The sequence below is a fragment of the Geotrypetes seraphini genome, chromosome 16 (genome assembly GCF_902459505.1).
Source record: "Geotrypetes seraphini chromosome 16, aGeoSer1.1, whole genome shotgun sequence".
Taxonomy (NCBI): Eukaryota; Metazoa; Chordata; class Amphibia; order Gymnophiona; family Dermophiidae; genus Geotrypetes; species Geotrypetes seraphini.
In genome coordinates, this window is record NC_047099.1 from 21,025,500 (window position 1) to 21,047,042 (window position 21,543).

The window sequence follows — 21,543 nt, forward strand, 5'->3', positions numbered from 1 at the left end:
TCCATCTAATGCGTTTAATTACAAGACATGAGTCACCTTTGCAGTTCAGTCATCAGTGTGCTGTTTCCAGAACTGGTCTACAAATAAAGTGCTTTACTCCTGTTAACTAAAAACAATTTTGGGGATAAAGAAACCACAAAAGTGCATTGTGAAGGGCAAATCATGAGATGTCTAAAACCAAAAGGACCCTCCCCCAACCCAAACCATTAAGAGAAACCAAAAGGACCTTCCCCCAACCCACACCATTAAGAGGATGTGCCACCCAAACACACACACACCCTCACCCTGTGTGTATGAAAAGCTGAGAATACAGACTGGACCCGCAACACACAATGGTGTGAGGATTACAGTAGCATTAGAGGCCTTTGGCTTTTCAGTAGTATGTCAGGGGTAGAGGACACCCCCCCCCAAAAAAAAGAATCTACAGCAGTGATTCTATTCAACAACTCCAGTACATGATTCTGTTCAACAACTCCAGTACATGATTCTGTTCAACAACTCCAGTACAATGTCCTATGGCAACCAACACACACAAGTCCAATATACATATATACATAAAAAAAATATTTGTAAACTTAAACTGGAAATGTAACAAAGGCATCTTCTGGTGACAGGAAGGCGCCCACTGGACTCCCTTCCTGGACCCAGGAGCCTATAACACAGTGTCTCTAGGAATGAAAGGTAATGTTAGCATGCAGGCTCTTCAGCATACAGAATAGGCTCAAGGACACAGCTTGACAATGGAACCCAGACTGGGCACATAAAGTGTTGTAAGATTTCACCACTGGTACTACAAGCAAGTGATGCTTCCACACCTGTTAAGAACTCTCAAGAAATTTTGAGTACTTTAACCAACTCAGGAATGACAGTAGTCAAGGGTCACAACTAGGGTTACCAGATTTTTCAATTACGAAACCCAGACACATGGCCCTACCATATTCTATCCCCAGCTCTGCCTTTTTCCACCTCTTGCCCTGCCCCAAGCCACTTCCTGCTCCACCCCTACAAAGCCTCGTCTTCTCTGACCTTTGGGCTGCGTCTGGAGGGCCTCCAGGCATACACGGATGTGTGTTACGTCATCTGTGCATGTGCAGAGGCCCTCCAGACACAGCCAGAGGTCGGGGCTTTCCAAAACCCGGACAAATTACCGGGTTTTGGAAAGTCCGTCTGGGCACCCAGACAGTCCTCCAAAAAGAGGGCAGATCCGGGTTTTCCCAGACGTCTAGTAACCCTAGTCACAACCTAGTTGGCTTTTCAGGATTTCCACCACGAATGTATGTAAGATTGAGTTATATGCATATTCTTAGACGTTTTGACAACCCAACTGGGATGTTGGCCAGCAGTTTTAACTTTTTAGTCTTTCTTCTCACTCTAGGGTTACCAACAGGGCAGGTTTTCATGATATCTGCAAAGCAGTAAGTTTTTAACCCAGTATTAAAGGCCCACCCAACTAGCTGTGTTTTCAGGAAATACACACAATAGCTTTGCATAGCAAGAAGGCAGTGCATGTAACTTGCTCTCATGCATAGTCATTGTGGGTCGCCTGAAAGCTAGTGTGTGGCCCAAGAATGGGGGTGAAATTCTTACATTAGAAATATTCTGGAAAAACTGACCAGTTGGCATCCCTATAGGACTGGGAATGAAAAGCAAGCTTCTAACACAATGGTCCTCAAGTCAAGTCAGGCTTTCAGGATACCAACAATGAATATGCATAAAATAAATTTGTACACAATGGAGCTACGACATGCAAATTTCTCATGCATATTCATGTGGGCATCCCTGGAGGACTAGGCACGATGACCATTATGAGAAGTGCTAACAGACCTGTCACCAAAAATTACAACAGGCAGCAGTGTCACAGATGGTTCAAGCATGAAAGATTTAAAGGACGAAGCGCAACTCGTTCCTCACTTGCACACTCGCTCCTGGGACTTAAAGCTACCTATTCTGGGTTTCCTATTAGGCAGGTTCAGTCTGTGTAGTGTTCCTTTTCTGGAGGATTAACACTTTAGGCTGAGATTAGATCCTGGAGTAAACTGGACTCAAGAGTGCCTGTGCAGAGGCCCTCACTGTCCCTAGACTTCTGCAACGAAGGATAAGAAGATGCAAAACTGAAGTACCTGGGAATGGGCATCTCCCACATTTTAGTGCAAAATTAAAAAAAGAATTAGATAACAAATTAAACCAATTACACTTAGCTGCCAAGGATGTGCAAACATGAGATGTGTGCCTGCTAAAGCTTAAGAATGCACACTAGTAGAAAAAGGGGGCACAGCTCCCCCGGAGAGATTGTGGGGCTGTGTCCCCCCTTCAAAGATTCCTGCAGGAATATGACAAGAGTTAGCCACCGTACACAGCAAATGCACTCAAACTGCAAAGCTTTAGTTCTGCTGTGAGGTAAGGACAGAAAAAGCAGATCCTCCACCTGAGAGGGCCAATTATACATCATTTATGGTATGAGTTTTCGTACCTGCACAGCTCCCACTAAGTGCCTGACTCATTCCCATAACCCGAACCAGATGAGGTTCACCCCCTTCTCTTTTATGCATCTGCCCCCTTTCCTCCCCTCCAATATTTTCTAAAGGGGTGGGAGCTGTAGCTCCTTGGCACTGCCAAAGGTGAGTCTGGACACAAGCAACCCTCAGAACTCTAAAAGGAGCATGAAGAAGAGAGGTGGCTGAATTACAGCTGTAAACTCAACATTATTTGCAATGACATGTCCCTATAGCTTGGCTCAGAATGGCACCGGTCGGCACCCAACAAGCTCGACCATTCTAAGAAGAGTGGCAGGAGCCATTTTTTCCACAGTGTACAAAGAATTACTTCACCGGCTCCACCACTAACACTTTGCACTCTCTCTTGGCGATTTTATCCAGAGACAACACTGTCTTCTCTGAAGGCAGGTAGAGTGGTCGCCCAATGGGAGACCCTACCGGGGGAGTGATTGCTCGTCGCTCCATCACACTGCCAGTCCTAGTAAAAATGAGAGAGAGATCAGGTCAGGAAACAGAAAGTTGCTCAGAGCAGCGATGCTGGGAAGGCATAGGGGCATTCTTCACCTGGTGAGGTGGCCGCGGGATGGCTGCTGGTGCGAGAAGGACTGTGAACGACCCAGATTAGCTTGATGTCTCTCCATTAGGTCCCGCACAGCTGGGCTGCTAGGGCTACTCTTGCGGGATACAGGCCGGGCATCTGGTGGTGGATTCGAGACACTGGCTGTGAACTGGAGCTTCAGCTTCATGTGCTGACTAAGCTGTGAGAACAGGAGCAAAATGACATAAGGATTTAAAACACAGACACAACCACTTCTAGTTTATTTATTTCTATCCTGCTTTTATACAAAGCGGGTCACAACAAATGCACAATAGTAAACACAATACACGCACAATCAATGAATCACAAAAACAAAACACATAAGTGACCAGAGCTCAAATATGGATTCATAGTCTAAAGCGCGCGAGGACAAAGGCACGCCGACAACTGAGCGCAGGACTTCATCACGCCGAAGAAAAAACGTATTTTAAAGGGCTCCGACGGGGGGTGTTGGTGGGGAACCCCCCCACTTTACTTAATAGAGATCATACTGGCGTTGTGGGGAGTTTGGGGGGTTATAACCCCCTTCATTATACTGGGAACAATTTTTTCCTTGTTTTTAGGGAAAAAGTTAAATTTTCAGCATAATGTGGGGGGTTACACCCCCACACCCCCCAACATGGCAACGTGAGGCAGCGTGATCCCTATTAAGTAGAGTGGGGGGGTTCCCCCCCCATACCCCCCATCAAAGCCCCTTAAAATATGGGTTTTCTTCGGCGCAATTAAGCCCTGCGCTCAGTTGTCCGCGCGCCTTTGTACTCGCGCGTTTTTGACCCGTCACCCAAATATGTAACGGAACTCAGTTCTCATACTTCATCTGACTCCTATTGCTGCCACTCAATATCTCTCCTCTCTCCTTACACACCTCCCAGAGAACTCCGTTCCTCAGATAAGCTGCTCTTAGCGTTACCCTTCTCCTCCATGGCCAATTCCAGACTTTGTTTATTTGATCTATGCCTGGAATAAATTACCCAAGTTTGTCCATCAAGCCCTTTCCTTTGTTTAAAAACAGACTGAAAACCCACCACGATATAGCCTTCAATCCTTAACTCTACTCCTATGCCCTCCAACCCAGCCAGCTGATTAACTGTTCCCCTTAACTGCATCTATGATATCCTGTTTGTCTTGTCTTGGCTGTAAATGCTTTTGATCAGGGGCGTTATCTTCTTCTTTGTGACTCTGTGCAGCGCTGCGTGCATCTGGTAGCGCTATAGAAATAATTAGTAGTAGAATAAATACATCTTTAGAAATCTCTTTAAGTTATTCAGGTTTTCCTGCTGGCGTACATACATCGGAATCTCATTCCATTCACGAGGGTTTCTACAGGAAAACATACTTGCCCTAGACACCTTCAGCCTCAATTGCTTGACCGTTGGAATATGTAGGTCAGTATGATCTACAGAGCGCAGCTTTTGAAGCAGAACATATGGCAGAATACTATCCACTAGGCACTTAGGCACTAAACCATGCGCGCAAAGATAGACCATCAGCAACAGTTTATAGCATATCCTGTATTCCAATTTAAACCAATACAATTTTAACTAGAGCGAACTAGAGGGCAAGTAGTGACTGGCAAAAGGAAATTGTACCCCCCAGGGCAAATGCCACTTGTCACTATCACAAAGCTGATAACTGTGTGTTATGGTTAAATAGTTTTTATTGAGCCAAAAACAGAACACAAAGTAAAAAGAAACCGCCAACAGTGCAAGGCTCATAATAGCATTTTTCAATAGAACAAATTCCCCCCGTCCCATAACTTTGTGTTATGTTATGCTTCTCAACTCTCTCCTGCAGGTACATCCAGCTGATCGTGTTTTCAAGATTACTATATGATTCAGGCTCTTTGTAGGCATATCTAGCTCATGAACATTCACTGGCTAGTCATGCTTCAAGGAGAGGGTTCAGGAACATTGTTCTAAGGAAGTTATTTAGAGACACCCAAATGACTGAAGGCTGACAGTGTTGTCCTATCAATTCAACTGCTGTCCAGGGCTGGAATGAAATGTGACCAAATAATTCCACAGAGGGAAGTCTGTTCCTTCCCTTTCCCCTCAGGAGCCTTTCATCTCAAACAACCCTCATCACAAGTCCAATGTTCTCTCTAAATCAGTGATTCCCAAACCTGGTCCTGGAGGCACCCCAGAGCAGTCAGATTTTTGGGATACCCACAATGAATATCCATGAGAGATCTTTGCATGTACTGCCTCTAATGTGTGCAAATCCCTCTCATGAACATTCATTGTGGGTAGTCTGAATACCTGACTGGCTCTAGCTGGGGTGCCTGCTCTAGCTGTGCAGAAGTTCACTGCTTAAGTTCCTGCTAGTGGTGGTGGTGCATCATTATTACATTTCCAATCCTGAGGGACAGGCAGGTTCTGGGAGAGGAGTCTCTCATTCTGGGGTCACCAGGAGTCAATTCTGCATCTGGAATGTTTCCCATATTGGGCCTGTAAACATCTAAAAAATTGGTAAGGTTGGTCTCTCAACCGCACAGAGGAGTTCTCACACATCAGAGCGCTCTTGACCTTGTCTCTGAAGAGACTGTCACCCAGACATGGCACATCTGCTAGGCGGTGATGGAGGTCTTTATGGAGCCCTGATGCTTTTACACAACGGTCCATCTCATGCTGACTGCAGTTGCTGCTGAGTCATTGAGGTGTCAAAATTAATCATATGAGATTCTTGTAATTTGAGATGTATTTGGGAGATTTGTTCTTTATATAGCGATGTATGTGTATAGTACAGAGAATAATGCAAAATCTGATAATGGTGAGTAACTCCCTTTCAATCTAGCACAGAGTATGCTTCTGCCACTCCCCTCCATGGATTGGTCCAAGGTCTCCAGATCCTTCCCAAGGTGGGGTATGTACCAGTATCTTTAACTCACTTAACCTTTTTGGAGACCACAGAGTGATGAGATTTGTTGCTGGTCATGCCTAGTTTGGTGCTCTGTGTTCTTGAGCTCCAGCATTTTCTAGATCAACATTCAGGAAATGAATGGAAAACAAAGATGAAAATGTTATAATAACTTCATATCGCTCTAAGGCAGTGTTTCTCAACATGCGGTACGCGTACCCTTATGGATACGCGCCACCACGGATATTGACTGTCTGCCCGCCTCCGCCGCTGGGGATCCCTCCTTCCTGCCCACCATACTCAAAACCAACCCAACCCCAGTCCCCACTCCTCTCAACTGGATCCGACCTCTCCCCAGTTCCCGATTCCCCCACCTACCAGTTCCCCGAAGCTGTATTTTAAAAACTTTGCCCAGCCAGCGGTGCAATGAAACCAGCCTCCTGTCGTTGCCTGTCTGCCCCGGAAGTGTTCTTTCTGCAGCCTACGCAGAACACTGCAGAAATAACATTTCTGGGGCACTGGCAGATGGCAGGAGACAGGCTTCATTCCCGATTCCCCCACTTACCAGCTTCCCCCCGCTGTATTTTAAAATCTTTGGGCAGCCGGAGATGCAACAAAGCCAGCTTCCCGCCATCTCAGAAGTATTCTTTCTGCAGCATTCTGCGTAGGCAGAATGCTGCAAAAAGAACACTTCCGGGACAGGCAGACAGATGGCTTTTTTATGCCTCCGGCTGCCCAAAGATTTTAAAATAACGTGGCAGGGAGCTGGTAGGTGGGGGAATGGGAACCGGGGAGAGGTTGGATCCAGCTAAGAGGAGTGGGGGCTGGAGGTGGGGATAAGGGAAAGACAGATGCTGCATGGGCTGGGGGTTAGGAAGGGAGGGAGGGAAAGAGATGATGCTGGTGGGTGAAATATCAGGAAAAGACAATTGTTGGATATAGGTGTGGAGTGAGAGGGAAAGACATGGTGCACATGGGGAAAGGAAGAAAGGAAAATTGGGCATAAAGAGAGGTAGAGATACATGAGGGACAGAAGGGAAAAATGTTGGATATGGTGGTGGAGAGGGAACAGAGGGTCTATTGAAAGGGATAAAAGGTGGAGGAATATTGGACATAGTGATGAAAGGAGAGATGTGGCATAGTGCTGGAGAGGGGTGATAGAAGAAGAAATGGGCATGGGGCTGGTGGGCAGTGGTGAAAAATGTTGCACACGCTCCAGGGAATGAGAGAAGGAGAAATGTTGGATGTGGCAGTAGCCCTTCACTGAATGGGAGAGATGCCTGGATTTCTCAAGACAGATGGACAGTGAGTGAGAGGGAGACGTTGCCAATAGGGGTAGAGAAGAGAGGGAAGAAAAGTTGGACTCAAGGAGGGACAGAGAGAGATGTTAGTTGGGGAAGGGAATGAGGTCTGGAGGAAATGAAGCATGCAGGAGGCAGAAAGACTCGTGAACCAGAGGAGAAGAACCAGAGACTCATGAAATCACCAGACAGAAAAGGTAGGAAAAATTATTTTATTTTCAATTTAATGATTGAAATGTGTCAATTTTGAGAATATATATCTGCTGTCTATATTTTGCACAATATTTGTCTATTTTTCTATGTTTTGTTACTGAGGTGACATTGCATATTTTAAAATCATGTGCCTTGACCTCTTTGAAACCCCTCCCCAAATATAAATGATAATTAAGATTTTCTCTGCATACTGTGTGCTTTGTGTTTACCATTATGTATTAATAAGATTATTTTGTGTGTATATGAAAAATGGATGGAAGAAATTGCATTACAATTAGTACTATTATTATGGGGTCTGGGGCGGAGATTGGGTGGGGGAATTCGGTTGATATTTGTTAAACCAGGTGTCCCCAAAGTCCCTCCTTGAGGGCCAAATCCAGTCGGATTTTCAGGATTTCCCCAATGAATATGCATGAGATCTATGTGCATGCACTGCTTTCAATGCATATTCATTGGGGAAATCCTGAAAACCCAACTGGATTCGGCCCTCAAGGAGGGACTTTGGGGACCCCTGTGTTAGACTTAGGGGGTACTTGGCTTGAAGAAGTTGAGAAACACTGCTCTATGATATGGCCGCACCCCGAACACTGTGTGCCATTCTGGTCGCCGTATCTTAAAAAAAGATATAGTGGAATTAGAAAAGGTACCGAGAAGGGCAACGAAAATGATAAAAGGAATGGGACTTCCCTATGAGCAAAGGCTAAAGCGGCAAGGGCTCTTCAGCTTGGAGAAGAGATGGCTCAGGGATGATATGATAGAGGCCTATAAAATATTGTGTGGAGCGGAAAGGGTAGATGTGAATCGCTTATTCACTCTTTCTTAAAATACTAGGACTGGAGAGCATGTGATGAAGCTACTAAGTAGTAGATTTTATACAAACTGGTGAAAATATTTCTTCACACGTGTAATTGAACTCTGGAATTCGATGCTGGAGAATGTGATGAAATCAGTTAGCTTAGTGGGGTTTAGAAAAGGTTTGGATAATTTCCTAAAAGCAGTGGCGTTTCCAAGTTTTATTTAAAATTTGATATAAATGCTTATCGGTTATCTAAGCAATTAACAATATTTAAAAAGGGGAGCAATTAACAACCATGAACAAATACAATCAGACACACATTATACTTACTTCACAACCAGGAAAGAAGTACAATAAAATATAGTACCGAACATGTCAGGGAAGAACAAATAGGGAAGGGTATTGATTGAAACCAGAGCTGTGAGACTAGAACAGGGGTGTCAAAGTCCCTCCTCGAGGGCCGCAATCCAGTCGGGTTTTCAGGATTTCCCCAATGAATATGCATGAGATCTATTTGCATGCACTGCTTTCATTATATGCTAATAGATCTCATGGCATATTCATTGGGGAAATCCTGAAAACCCGACTGGATTGCGGCCCTCGAGGAGGGACTTTGACACCCCTGGATTAGAATAAAAGATAATCCTAGATATGAGGAGAAAAGTTTCTTACAGTATTCATGCCTAATTTCTTAAATTTCAAAAGCGTCTTTAAAGAGAAAGCATACCTAGCATATGTGACACCTGTGGCCCATATTTTTTGACACCCCCTCATCTATATGAAAACCATGATTTTTAGTAACAATCCACACATCGCACAAGAGTGTACCTAGGAAAAGGCAGCATCTGGCATACTGCAGTGAGCAGCAGAACATCAATACACTCATTGTAAAACTAAACAAACCAGACTAGCACAGATTGAACCTGCACAGTCAGTGCTAAGAACATAACAAATGCCGTTGCTGTGTCAGACCAGTGGTCCATCATTCCCAGCAGTCCACTCACAAGGCGGCCCTTTGGTCAAAGGCCAGCGCCCTAAACTGAGACAAGCCCTCCAGCGTACGTCCTTGTTCAGCAGGATCTTGTCCAACTTTGTTTTGAATCCCTGGAGGGTGTTTTCCCCTATGACAGACTCCAGAAGAGTGTTCCAGTTTTCCACCATTCTCTGGGTGAAAAAGAACTTCCTTACGTTTGTACAGAATCTATCCCCTTTCAACTTTAGAGAGTGCCCTCTCGTTCTCCCTACCTTGGAGAGGGTGAACAACCTGTCTTTATCTACTAAGTCTATCCCCTTCAGTACCTTGAATGTTTCGATCTTGTCCCTTCTCAATCTCCTCTGTTCGAGGAAAAAGAGGCTCAGTTTCTATAATCTTTCGCTGTACAGCAGCTCCTCCAACCCCTTAACCACCTTAGTCGCTCTTCTCTGGACCATTTCGAGTAGTACCGTGTCCTTCTTCATGTACGGCAACCAGTGGAGTACTGCTAACAGAGAACCATGTCTTTCGTACACACAGAACACAGCTTCGCCCAGTATAGAATATGTAGTCAGAAACTAACCCCTTTTTACAAAAGTGTAGCACGGTTTTTAGCACAGGCCATGACGGCAATAGTTCTGATGCTCACAGAATTCCTATAAGCGTTGGAACTGTTACCACCGCCACGGTGCTAAAAATCACACTATGGTTTTGTAAAAAAAATGTGGGGAAGGGGGAAGGGGGTTAAATAGAAATATGTAGGTAAAAGTTAAACTGAACCACCAAGAAGCTGGACACTGCATACAATGCAACACCACAGAAACAGAAAAAGTGATGCATGTCCCCTAATGTTGTGCAAAATAAAAAGATAGCAGATGTAAATTTGAAAAAAAACTTCAGAACTAGCAATCATCACTTTACAAATTAACAAATAACCCCCCCTTTATGAAGCTGCATTAGAGTTCTTTTTATTGCCAACCATGGTGGTAAAAGCTCTGACACTCATATGAATTCTATGTGTATTGGAGCTTTTACCGCCACAGCCGGCAATAAAAAAAACCCTAACGTGGCTTTATAAACCCCCCTTTTATGAAGCCCTTTTATTAGGCTTTTTTTTATCGTCGGCCGTGGCAATAAAAGCTCTGGCACTCATAGAATTCCTATGAACGTCGGAGCTAATATTGCCATGGCTGGCATAAAAAAAACTTAATGCAGCTTCATCAAAAGGGGTGGGGGGGGAATAAAACAAAAATGTAAAATAAGATATCATTTTATTGGATAATACGTTTTTCAATTAGCTTTCAGAGGCCAAAACCTCTTTTCTCAGGTCAGTAAAGTATACTGCTATTACTGTATCCTGTTCTGACCTGAGGATAGGGATTTTGGTTTCTGAATTACTCAAAATTGTATTACAATTAGTTCAATAAAAGGATCACTTTATTTCCATTTTCTATTTATAAATATTTATCAACACAGCTATTTATCCTAAAGCAAAAAACAAAATTGAAAATTTTTTCTGCCTTGGTCTTCCCTGGTTTCTGCTTTCCTCATCTTCTCATCACTCTTTCCTTCCATCCACTGTCTGCCCTCTCTCTCTGCCCCTTTTATATGGCATATTCTCTCCTTCTATACCCCTTCCAGAAACTGTCTGCCTCCCCTTTCAATCTCTCACTCCACCCCCTTTGGTCTGGCATCCATCCTCTTCCCTTCCCTCCCCAATGGTCTGGAATCTTTCTTCTCTCCTTCCCTTTCCTCTTCCACACCCCCATGATCTGGAATTTCACTCTCTCCTTTCCTTCCATCTCCACACCCCACCCCCATCGTCTAGCATTTCAATCTCTCCTCTCCCTTCCCTTTTCTTCCTTCGTCTTTCTTCTCAATTTATTTTTTGCATATATCTAGATTAAATTCTTAGTATCCAGTCCTCAATTTCCCTTTTCACTGTGTCTACCTCAGGGGTGCCCAATACATCGATCGCGATTGACCAGTAGATCGGGAAGGCAACGCGAGTTGATTGCGGAGCCCATCCCGGGCTCAGTGATAGACTCATGTTGCCATCCCGATCTACCGGGCGATCAGCCTGCCTCTCCTCGACGTCCACCACCCTCCTCCCTCCAGAAGCTTCAGACTGCCCAGCATTTTGCTCCCTGACGTAAATTCTGACGTCAGAGAGGAAGTTCTGGGCCAGCCAATCGCTGCCTGGCTGGCCCGGAACTCCTCTCCGACATCAGAATTGACCTCGGGGAGCGGAATGCTGGTCAGCGAGATGCTTCTACAGGGAGAGCTTGGGGCGGCGGTGGCTTGGGGGCCTGTACCTTGATGGCGGCAGCAGCGACAAACCTAGTGGCTTGAGGACCTGTTCTCCGATGGTGGCGGCGGCGGCAGCAAAACCTAGTGGCTTGGGTGAGGGCAGGGAGAAAGAAAGAAAGGGGGAAGGCAGGGAGATAGAAAGAAGGGGAGGGGGCAAAGAGACAAAGAAAGAAGGGAAACAGAAAGAAAGAAGGGGGCAGGGAGAAAGAAAGAAAAAGTTGGGGGAGAGAATGAGGTCTGGAGGAGAGGAAGCATAAAGGAGGCTGAAAGAAGGGAAGAAATATTGGATGCACAGTCAGAAGAAGAAAGTGCAATCAGAGACTCATGAAATCACCAGACAACAAAGGTAGGAAAAATGATTTTATTTTCAATTTAGTGATCAAAATGTGTCCGTTTTGAGAATTTATATCTGCTGTCTATATTTTACACTATGGCTCCCTTTTACTAAACCGCAATAGCGTTTTTTTGCGTAGGGTGCCTATGAGCGTCGAGAGCAGCGCGGGGCATTCAGCATAGCTCCCTGCTCTAAAAACTGCTATCGCAGTTTAGTAAAATGGGAGAGGGTATATTTGTCTATTTTTGTATGGTTGTTACTGAGGTGACATTGCATAGAGTCATCTGCCGTGACCTCTTTGAAAAAACCCCGGAATATAAATGATAATTAACATTTTCTTTGCGTACAGTGTGCTTTGTGTGTTTTAAAAATTTTTATTGTTGGTAGATCATTTTGACTTGGTCATTTTAAAAGTAGCTCGCAAGCCCAAAATGCGTGGGCACCCCTGGTCTACCTATAGCTTGCCACCAATTTCCCTCACCCCCCTCTAGGATTTCACTAACTCTATCCACTTCCCCCATCCAGCATGTGCGTCCTTTATTATTTATCCCCTCCTGCCATCATGTGCCCTCTTTCTCTGCCCCTTCCATCCAGCATATTCTCCTCTCTTTGTCTACTTCCATCCAGCCTCTGCCCCCTCTCTCCATTTCCTTCCTGCATCTTCCCTCCTCCTTTCTCTCTCTCTTCCCCTCTTCCATCCAGCATCTGCTTCCCCTCTCTCCTCCCCACCAACATCCAATGTCTGCCCTCTCTCTCCATCCACCCCTCTTCCATCAGCATCTGCCCCTTCTCTCTCCCTTCATTCCACTTCCATCAGCATCTGTTCCCTTCTCTCTCCCTCCACCACCCTTCCATACCATTCTCCTGCTCCCTTCTCTCTCCCTCCACCCGAATGCCATCCAGTATCTTGCTCCTTCACCTCTCCACCACTGCTGTATGCTTCTCCAACAAGCAGTAGTGGCTGTAAACTTAAATACAGTCATTATGGGACCTTGCTGCACCTCCCTGTGGCTGCCGGCTCCTTTCCGGAACAAGGAATTGATGTTGGAGGTGGTGGACCGGCAGTCACAGGGAGGTGCAGGAGGGCCCACAATGACTGAATTTAAAGTTTACTGCTACTGCTGCTAGTTCAGGAAAGCGGCAGATTAGGGCGGGAGGAAAGCAGTCTCTTCACAGGCAGATAGATGAAGTAGACTGGTGGAAATAGGGACCAGTACTAGATGGGAACCACATGCAGGCTCAGAGAAGCCAAAGGCTTTTCCAAGCTGAAACTCTGTTACACAAGCTCCATTGGCGACGTTATCTTGTGAATACGCCTGCATTTCCCTTGCTCGTTTCTAAAGAATACAGGATTCCTAAGGGCCCTGAACACCCATTATGACTGAAAACATTAAACTGCGCTACCACTGCTGCGGGTTCAGCGCAACTTAGAGAGAATACTGTTCTCACCTCAAAAAGCCCCGCTTTCAAGATCTGGAAGCCCACGCTGAAGGTCAGAGAGCTTCCCTTCCGGCAGTATCCCAGGTTACTGAGCGGTGTGTGGCACACCACTGAATCCAGAGCCGCCTGCATGGCCCGCCTCTCCTCTTCCGACAGCTTCTTACCTGTGTAAGGAGGAAAATCAGGACCTCTGGTATGTGTACCATTCAGAACAGCTACCAGATACCATTTAGACACAGCCGCTTTTCAAAATACAGGCAACCCATAGTCAGTCTGCAGCCTTGTTGGCCCAGAGAGCAAAACATCTTTCAAATGGAACTGCATTTAAATTGTTTATTCAAGCCAAATAAAATTGGGAGATGCATGGAAGATTTATATGCTGGTTTAACAACAACAACAACAAAAAGAGAGTCAATGAAAGCTTTGGTGAAAAATTTGGCCAAACTTTCTCTCTATAACAGAAGGCATTGTCTTTAACTGCCTTCATTTTTCTATGTATCTAAAAGATAACACCCATTGATATAAGAGATATGAGACTCAAATTAATTTTCTTACACTAACTGCTCCTTCTGCAGTTTTAAAAATCTGTTGCATTGTACTGGTACGTTCATTTTGTTTATTTTGTGGGTTTTAAAAATGCAATTAAAAAAAAAAGAAGAATCTGAGTCAAGTCTTGTAAGTTTCCTTACAAGACCTGCAAAAGGGAAAAAAGGTACTTCAGAACTAGGCAGTTTCTGCAACAAGGGACTGCTTGGGAAGACGCTTGTGTGGACATGCTGACATTAACCCTTTAAATTGGCAATGGTGAAACGGTTGCTTGATGTAACTTGATGTTGAACGAGAGCAACAATGCCAAGTAACAGGCATTTGGAGATGCAGATCTCCCATAAGAAGATGGCTGTGGTCTTAAATAGTTGCTATAAGCAGGAAGGGATTACTGCCTTGAGAAAACCGTAATAGGTGAAACATGTTGGCTTAACATCCCTGCACTTCAACCACTAAGCTAGAAACATAGAAATAGACGGCAGATAAGGGCCACGGCCCATCTAGTCTGCCCACCCTAATGACCCTCCCCTACCTTTGCCCTGTGATTAGATCCCATGTGTCGATCCCATTTGACCTTAAAATCAGGCACGCTGCTGGCCTCAATCACCTGCAGTGGAAGACTATTCCAGCGATCAACCACCCTTTCAGTGAAAAATAATTTCCTGGTGTCACCTCGTAGTTTCCCGCCCCTGATTTTCCACGGATGCCCTCTTGTTGCCGTGGGACCCTTGAAAAAGAAGATATCTTCCTCTGCCTCGATGCGGCCCGTGAGATACTTGAACGTCTCGATCATGTCCCCCCCTCTCTCTGCGCTCCTCGAGTGAGTATAGCTGTAATTTGTCTAGCCGTTCTTTGTACGGGAGATCCTCGAGTCCCGAGACCATCCGGGTGGCCATTCTCTGAACCGACTCCAGTCTCAGCACATCCTTGCGATAATGTGGCCTCCAAAATTGCACACAGTATTTCAGGTGGGGCCTCACCATGGATCTATACAATGGCATAATGACTTCCGGCTGACGATACCCCTGCGTATGCAACCTATGATTTGTCTTGCCTTGGATGAAGCTTGCTCCACTTGATTGGCAGCCTTCATGTCCTCACTGACGATCACCCCTAAGTCTCGTTCTGCTACCGTTCTTGTTAGGATCTCGCCATTAAGGGAATAAGTCTTGCATGGATTATGGCTGCCCAGGTGCATAACTTTGCATTTTTTGGCATTGAAGTTAAATAAGTAAAAAACATAGTTTAAAAGTGACAGGATAATCGCGTGCGAGACACCAGCGTGCTGACAATTCAGCGCAAGACAGAAGCGCGCTGCCGAAAGCCGCCCAAAAACTTATTTTTTAAGAGCTCCGATGGGGGGTGTGGGGGGGAACCCCCCCACTTTAATACATAGTGTTCGCGCTGCCGTTGGGGGTGTGTGGGGGGGTGCAACCCCCCACATTATAGACAAAACGGAACTTTTCCTGAAAAAAAAAATCAGAAACTGTTCCGTTTTCTCTATAATGTGGGGGGTTGCACCCCCCAACGGCTGCGGCAACACTATGCATTAAAGTGTGGGGGGGGGGGTTTCCCCCCCACACCCCCCGTCGGAGCTCTTAAAAAATAAGTTTTTGGGCGGCTTTCAGCGGCGCGCTTCTGTCTTGTGCTGAATTGTCAGCGCGCCACTGACTATGAACCAGTTTAAAAGGGTCCAATGAAGAGAGTCCCTGGTGGTGTCACTGAGGACTGTTTATGATTGGAGCTGAGAAACATACTGTTTACTGTTGAAACCTATGAACAGTTGCTTATTACTATCTGATTTCCCATAAGAGCCATAGAAACACATACTGCTTCTGAGTTTAAAAGTCATATTAAGCACTTGGAAGTCCCCATCACACACAAGAAAGCTTTGGCTAGTTAACTTGCAGTCAAGCTTCTGCACACCCAAACTGACCTGCAACAGCGTTCTCTGGGGTCCAGACCAGCCGCACAGCCAGGAAATCTTGCAGGTTGTTCAGCAGTGTGTATGTGACTTTGAAACGTTTGTGCACATGCACAGGCGACTCACATGAGGCCATCATCACGAAGCGAGGTCGGTCCAACCGAACACTCGGCAATCTGTGGAAGGGAGGAGAGAGCACGGAGTCAATGGCTTTTCAGTAAGGGATTTGCTGTGAACCATGACATCTTGGTTTAACTGCATACCTCAGAAATCCCACTCTCACCTGTAATGTGTGTAGATACTGGTGGTGAATGGTAACTTGGGGGTTGACCACTGCACTATGGCAACCAGGGGCACCTCCAGTCCCTGCCAAAGGAAAGGGATGAGAATTTATGGAAACTTATGATTCAGGTTGTCAAATTCAGCTTTATCAGCCTCTCTGTGGTCCCAAAGTCTCCAGCCTTTCCTCTCACCTCCTTACTGTCTTCCTGTGGCTGCTCTACCACCTGCAGCTGGAACAGAAAATTCTGCTCCTCCAGGGCACTAAGCATGCTGGGAAAGCAGGAAGACTTGCTGTTCATGCGATAAAAGGAAGCCATGGACATGTCCCCCGACTGGTGGCTGGAAAAAACAAAGGCAGAGAGAACTCTTCAGTGCCTCCACCCTGTGCTGAGGCAAGAACCAGATTTCAAAACATTGCTTTATTCCATTTTATTTTAGCTTCCTTTTTTGTTTTTAATTAAAAGGAAGTTCTTTACCTTAGTTATCAGTATTATAAGAGCTTAATCATAATACAAAGTGTGAGCAATCACGTTATAAACAAGTAAATTAGTCTGAATACAAATAGAAAGTTTACAGAAAATCCCCCCAATGATTTTTATATTTAGTAATACCAAAACATAGAGCTACCCTCATTTTTAACTTTTACCTCTCTTCATAAATGCGGTTAATAAATCCCAATAAATAAACTTTTACCTTTTAATACTGTCCAAGAAAATAAGGGGGGGGGAGAGAGACCTCTCCTTGTCAATTCACTCCTTTGATACATCCCAAAGGTTTAAGGACCTAACAGAAGTTACCTAACCAGACAAATGGCCCTATTCTTTTTCCCACTTCACCATATTCTTTCGCCTCAAAGTGGTTACTTTCTCCATTCGATAAATATAATCCATTTAGAGAGAGAGGGATTTATTTTTAAAAAATTTATACACCACCTAAAAGTCTAGGTAGTTTACAATAAGCATGCAAAATAATTAAAAACAATACCTCTTATCTAACAAAGCTACTGATACCCACACTGCCGATCATATTCATATCGTTTACTGTATTCTGTGAATTCTAAGGATATCTCTGATCTTACATAAAAACTGCTGGTCAAGCTCAATTCGTTCACATAAACGCAGCCAATAACTGTTTTCAAGAGGAGTTTTTTTTTTTAAAAAAAAGATCTCTCTGGTCTTACATCTTTCCAAGCATTTTTCCATGACATTGCCACATTCTAAAACCCACTAAGGCTCTACAAACTTATCCTCAGGCACTCTGAAATCTACCTTCTTAAGAGCTCATCCCCATCACACCTGCCTCACGTCAACAACTCTTCCAGTCACTCACCAGACATTGTCCACCAATAGCACAGAGCCATCAGGCATCATGGGGAGGTAACTGGCATTGAAGTTTGGCAAAATACGAATATCCCAAATAGAAATCTCTTCCTGAGATGATCCATTTAATACTGTACAGATAAAAAAAAAAAAAAAAAAGTTGGACTTTTTTCCTCTTTTCTAGAAAAAAAAAAAAAAAGTCCCAAGACTCACCTCATCACGATATAGAAAGACAGGGACAGAGAAGCTATTTAAAGGGAATAAAGCCTTGAGGGCCACTTCACCAGACACTGTATTACCTAAAAGTGAAGGAGTCAGGGCCTGAGGTCTATACACTTCAATCATTATGCCATCTTTAGACACACGAGACGAAGCCTGGGCTCAAGCCAGAGAATAACCACTGGAGGCACCATACAGCACTTGGCAGTAAATCTGAGAGACTGAGCACATGCTCCACATCCCCTAGCTTTGAGGTAAGGCTCATTCCTGTTATGGTATGCACAAAACTAAATTTGTCACACAAGTAATTGTAAACAACAAAATTGACTCCAATAAATCTCATACAAAATGTTATTAGCCAGAGGTGGAGCTGCCCCAAGAAAACCACATTTAGCAATAAATTGGAGAAAAATGCCTCAAGAAATATATATGAAAGACGACAATCTCAACAGATTTCTAGCCGTTGCGCTATTATCATAAGCAAAAAAAATTCCACTGTTCAAAATGCAAATTTCAATACGGGCATAACACTCAACACTGTGGGCTAAACAAGGGCCTTGTCGGAGGAATAAAAACAGAACAGAAACAACTAATGATGCTCACAGCCGAGCGTGTATTGCGGCCTTAGCGGAAGTCTGCCAGCAGAAGTCTGACAAACACCTCTATATGGCGAACATCATTGTATTAAGTTAAGTTTCTAGTTTTTGCCTAATTTTCCCTGTGCACAGTGGTGGGTGTTATGCCCGTGTTGAAATTTGCATTTTGAATAGTGGAACGTCTAGAAATCTGTCGAGATTGCCGTCTTTCATATACATTTTTTGAGGCTTTTTTCTCCACTTTATTATTAAATGTGGTTTTCTCGGGGCAGCTCCACCTCTGGCTAACAACATTTTATACGCAAAACTAACCCATTTGGAGAAATTGCTTCCAACACAAAACCCCACTTTTTTCTTCCGAGATTGCCAAAAATATGGATGTAGCTCACTAGACAGTTGGCCATTGTCAAGTGATCCAAGGAAGCTAGCAAATGGGTGACAGGGAAAAGAGTAAAGCTTGCAAGGAGAACAGCAGGAAATACAATATTGGTAAGGTAAGTTACCTTTTAAAACTGTGAGGTATTTTCCAGAAACATTAATCTGCCGACATTTCAGTGAGGGAGGGGGTAGCACAGTCAACATTGTACTCACTGCAAAGAAAAGTATAAAAAGATAAAAGGTCAGACATGTCTATGCACACAGTAAACATTTCCACTGACTGGTTCGCAGAATATTGGGGAATACTAACCGTCATAAGGTAGTTGGATGTATGAAGACTGAGGTAGTGCCTCCCCACATGAAACATTTAGTCCCTCTGTCCTAGTTATGACTGTCACATACCTTGGGCTTTGAATGTGCTCTGTTCTTCCTTAAAGATCTGGGAGGGGGCCCTGTTCTGTAAAATCGTCAAGTAGCCATGTTCTCGCACCTCCACCTTCTCAGAATCCCTTTTCCATACCGTAACAATAACCTACAACCATAGAAACATTTTTTTTTGGGGGGTGTTATTATTAATAGCAATAACGGCAAACCAAGCGCTCTCTCCTATGTCAATTCCGGGACCCGTGCCTAGGAAGTGGCATCAAAGGGCGCGCTCATGCCAGAGAAGTTAAAAAGGTAGGGACGCCACTCACCCTTTCGACGCCCCTGGGGGATGCTACAAAGAGGCCTCCTTATGAAGGTCAGATCAATGGTCCATCTAATTCACTTTCCTGTTTCCAACAGTGGTCAATCCTGGCAGAAACATTCCATGCTACCAATCCCAGGGCAAGCAGTGGTTTCCTCCATGTCTGTCTCAATAGCAGACTATGGACTTTTCCTCCTGGAACTTGTTCAAACCTTTTTTTAAACCCATTTACATTAACTGCTGTTACCACATTCTCTGGCAACAAGTACCAGAGTTTAACTTTCTTTGAGTAAAAAATATTTCCCCCTATTTGTTTTAAAAGTATTTGCATGTAATTTCATAGTGTTGTCATCTGGTTTTTGTACTTTTTGAAAGGGTGAAAAATCAGTTCACTCTTATCTGTTCTACATCACTCAGGATTTTACAGACCTTATTCATAGCCCCCTCAGCCATCCCATTTACAAGCTGAAGAGCTCCAAGCTCTTTAGTCTTTCCTCTTATGAGAGGAGTTCCACCCCCTTTATCATTTTGGTTGCTCTTCTTTAAACCTTTTCTAATTCTACTATATCTTTTTTTGAGAAATGGCAGCCAGAACTGTTGCAATACTTAAGGTGAAGACGGCCATGAAATGATACAGGTATTATAATAGTCTCAGTCTTTACCTTTCCTAGTAATTCCTAGCATCCTGTTTGCTTTTTTTGCCACAGCCAAAAACTGAACCAACACTACACTCAAATAATATGCCAAAAATCCTAATATAGTAACAACAAAGAGGCACAACCAGTCACAACAGGGTTTGGATGGGGGACGCTCAGGAAAAGCTACTACTAGCCTAAAACAGCTCCACTCAAGAGGTAAAGGGTGCTCTCAGTGTGAACCATCAGCAATGGGAGCAGAAGCTCCGATGCTTCACTTCCGGGCTGAGGCGGGAAGCCTCCTCCACCACACCATCATTGAGCCCCCTATGTGTGAATAGTAATGAAAACCTACAATAAGGCCCTAAATAAATAATGCAATCAAACAACCCGTGAGCAATTAAAACTCAAACGGTGAAACTACAACCTGAGCGACCCCCACACAAACCCTGCCAGCCGAGACCCGCCAAGATAGCAACAAAGCAAAATCAAAATCAAAACATACTTAAATATAATCAAAAGAATATACTTATCTAAACCAAACTGCCACAATGAAAACGCCAGGAGCCGAAGTTCAACCAAGCTGGTTTCGGGGAGGAGCCCTTCTTCAGGAACCAGCCCCCGACCGCAAGCCAAAAACAAAAAAATGAAAAAATGCAAAATGCCGAAAAACGAGGCGGGACGGCTGGAGGGAGGGGTAGCCGAGCGGGAGAGCACTCACGCCTAAAAAGCGGACCAGGAACTACGTCATACACAACCCAACCAATCATACAACGCATCCTAAAACTCTCATACAGGGACGCACAAGTAGAAAGATCAGGACAAGACTTCAAGAACACAGGAGTCGGATCAGAACGGCATCTTTAGCCGCCCCTCTGGTGCCTCATTGTCTGGAAGCCGGTCACCAGTTTATTGATCTCACATGGTTCGTGCTTGAGCAAATTCCCTGGGATTTCAGGGGGGATAAACAATTTCAGTTAAACCTTAGGGAACAATATTGGATTTTCCAACTTCAAGCTGTTGCTCCCCTCGGCCTCAATGAAAGTGTGGAATGGAACACCATTATTTAGGGTTCCTTTCCACCCTTTCTGGGTGCCGTGTTTTCATGCAGGTTCCTGTGCTGGGTGGTTTTCAGCACGTTTGGGTCCGAGTACTGTACGGGTCTTACTGTTCTCTTTTAAAAGTTTTGGGGCTTTTTTCTTTTTCCCGCCCCTGTATGAGAGTTTTAGGATGCGTTGTATGATTGGTTGGGTTGTGTATGACGTAGTTCCTGGTCCGCTTTTTAGGCGTGAGTGCTCTCCCGCTCGGCTACCCCTCCCTCCAGCCGTCCCGCCTCGTTTTTCGGCATTTTGCATTTTTTCATTTTTTTGTTTTTGGCTTGCGGTCGGGGGCTGGTTCCTGAAGAAGGGCTCCTCCCCGAAACCAGCTTGGTTGAACTTCGGCTCCTGGCGTTTTCATTGTGGCAGTTTGGTTTAGATAAGTATATTCTTTTGATTATATTTAAGTATGTTTTGATTTTGATTTTGCTTTGTTGCTATCTTGGCGGGTTTCGGCTGGCAGGGTTTGTGTGGGGGTCGCTCAGGTTGTAGTTTCACCGTTTGAGTTTTAATTGCTCACGGGTTGTTTGATTGCATTATTTA

General features: G+C 44.6%; 1 protein-coding gene across 1 annotated transcript in view; it reads right to left on the reverse strand.

Annotated features, from left to right (window-relative positions):
- Positions 1-21,543, reverse strand: part of MAP11 (microtubule associated protein 11) — a 48,588-nt gene continuing 27,045 nt past the window's right edge. The window contains exons 3-11 of the mRNA XM_033925486.1: positions 18,983-19,112; positions 18,706-18,792; positions 17,398-17,518; positions 16,260-16,407; positions 16,070-16,152; positions 15,799-15,962; positions 13,326-13,480; positions 3,060-3,253; positions 1-2,973 (exon numbers count right to left, since the gene is read on the reverse strand). Of these exons, the coding sequence (XP_033781377.1) occupies positions 2,820-2,973; positions 3,060-3,253; positions 13,326-13,480; positions 15,799-15,962; positions 16,070-16,152; positions 16,260-16,407; positions 17,398-17,518; positions 18,706-18,792; positions 18,983-19,112 (1,236 nt within the window). The 3' untranslated portion in view covers positions 1-2,819. The remainder of the gene's footprint in view (positions 2,974-3,059; positions 3,254-13,325; positions 13,481-15,798; positions 15,963-16,069; positions 16,153-16,259; positions 16,408-17,397; positions 17,519-18,705; positions 18,793-18,982; positions 19,113-21,543) is intronic.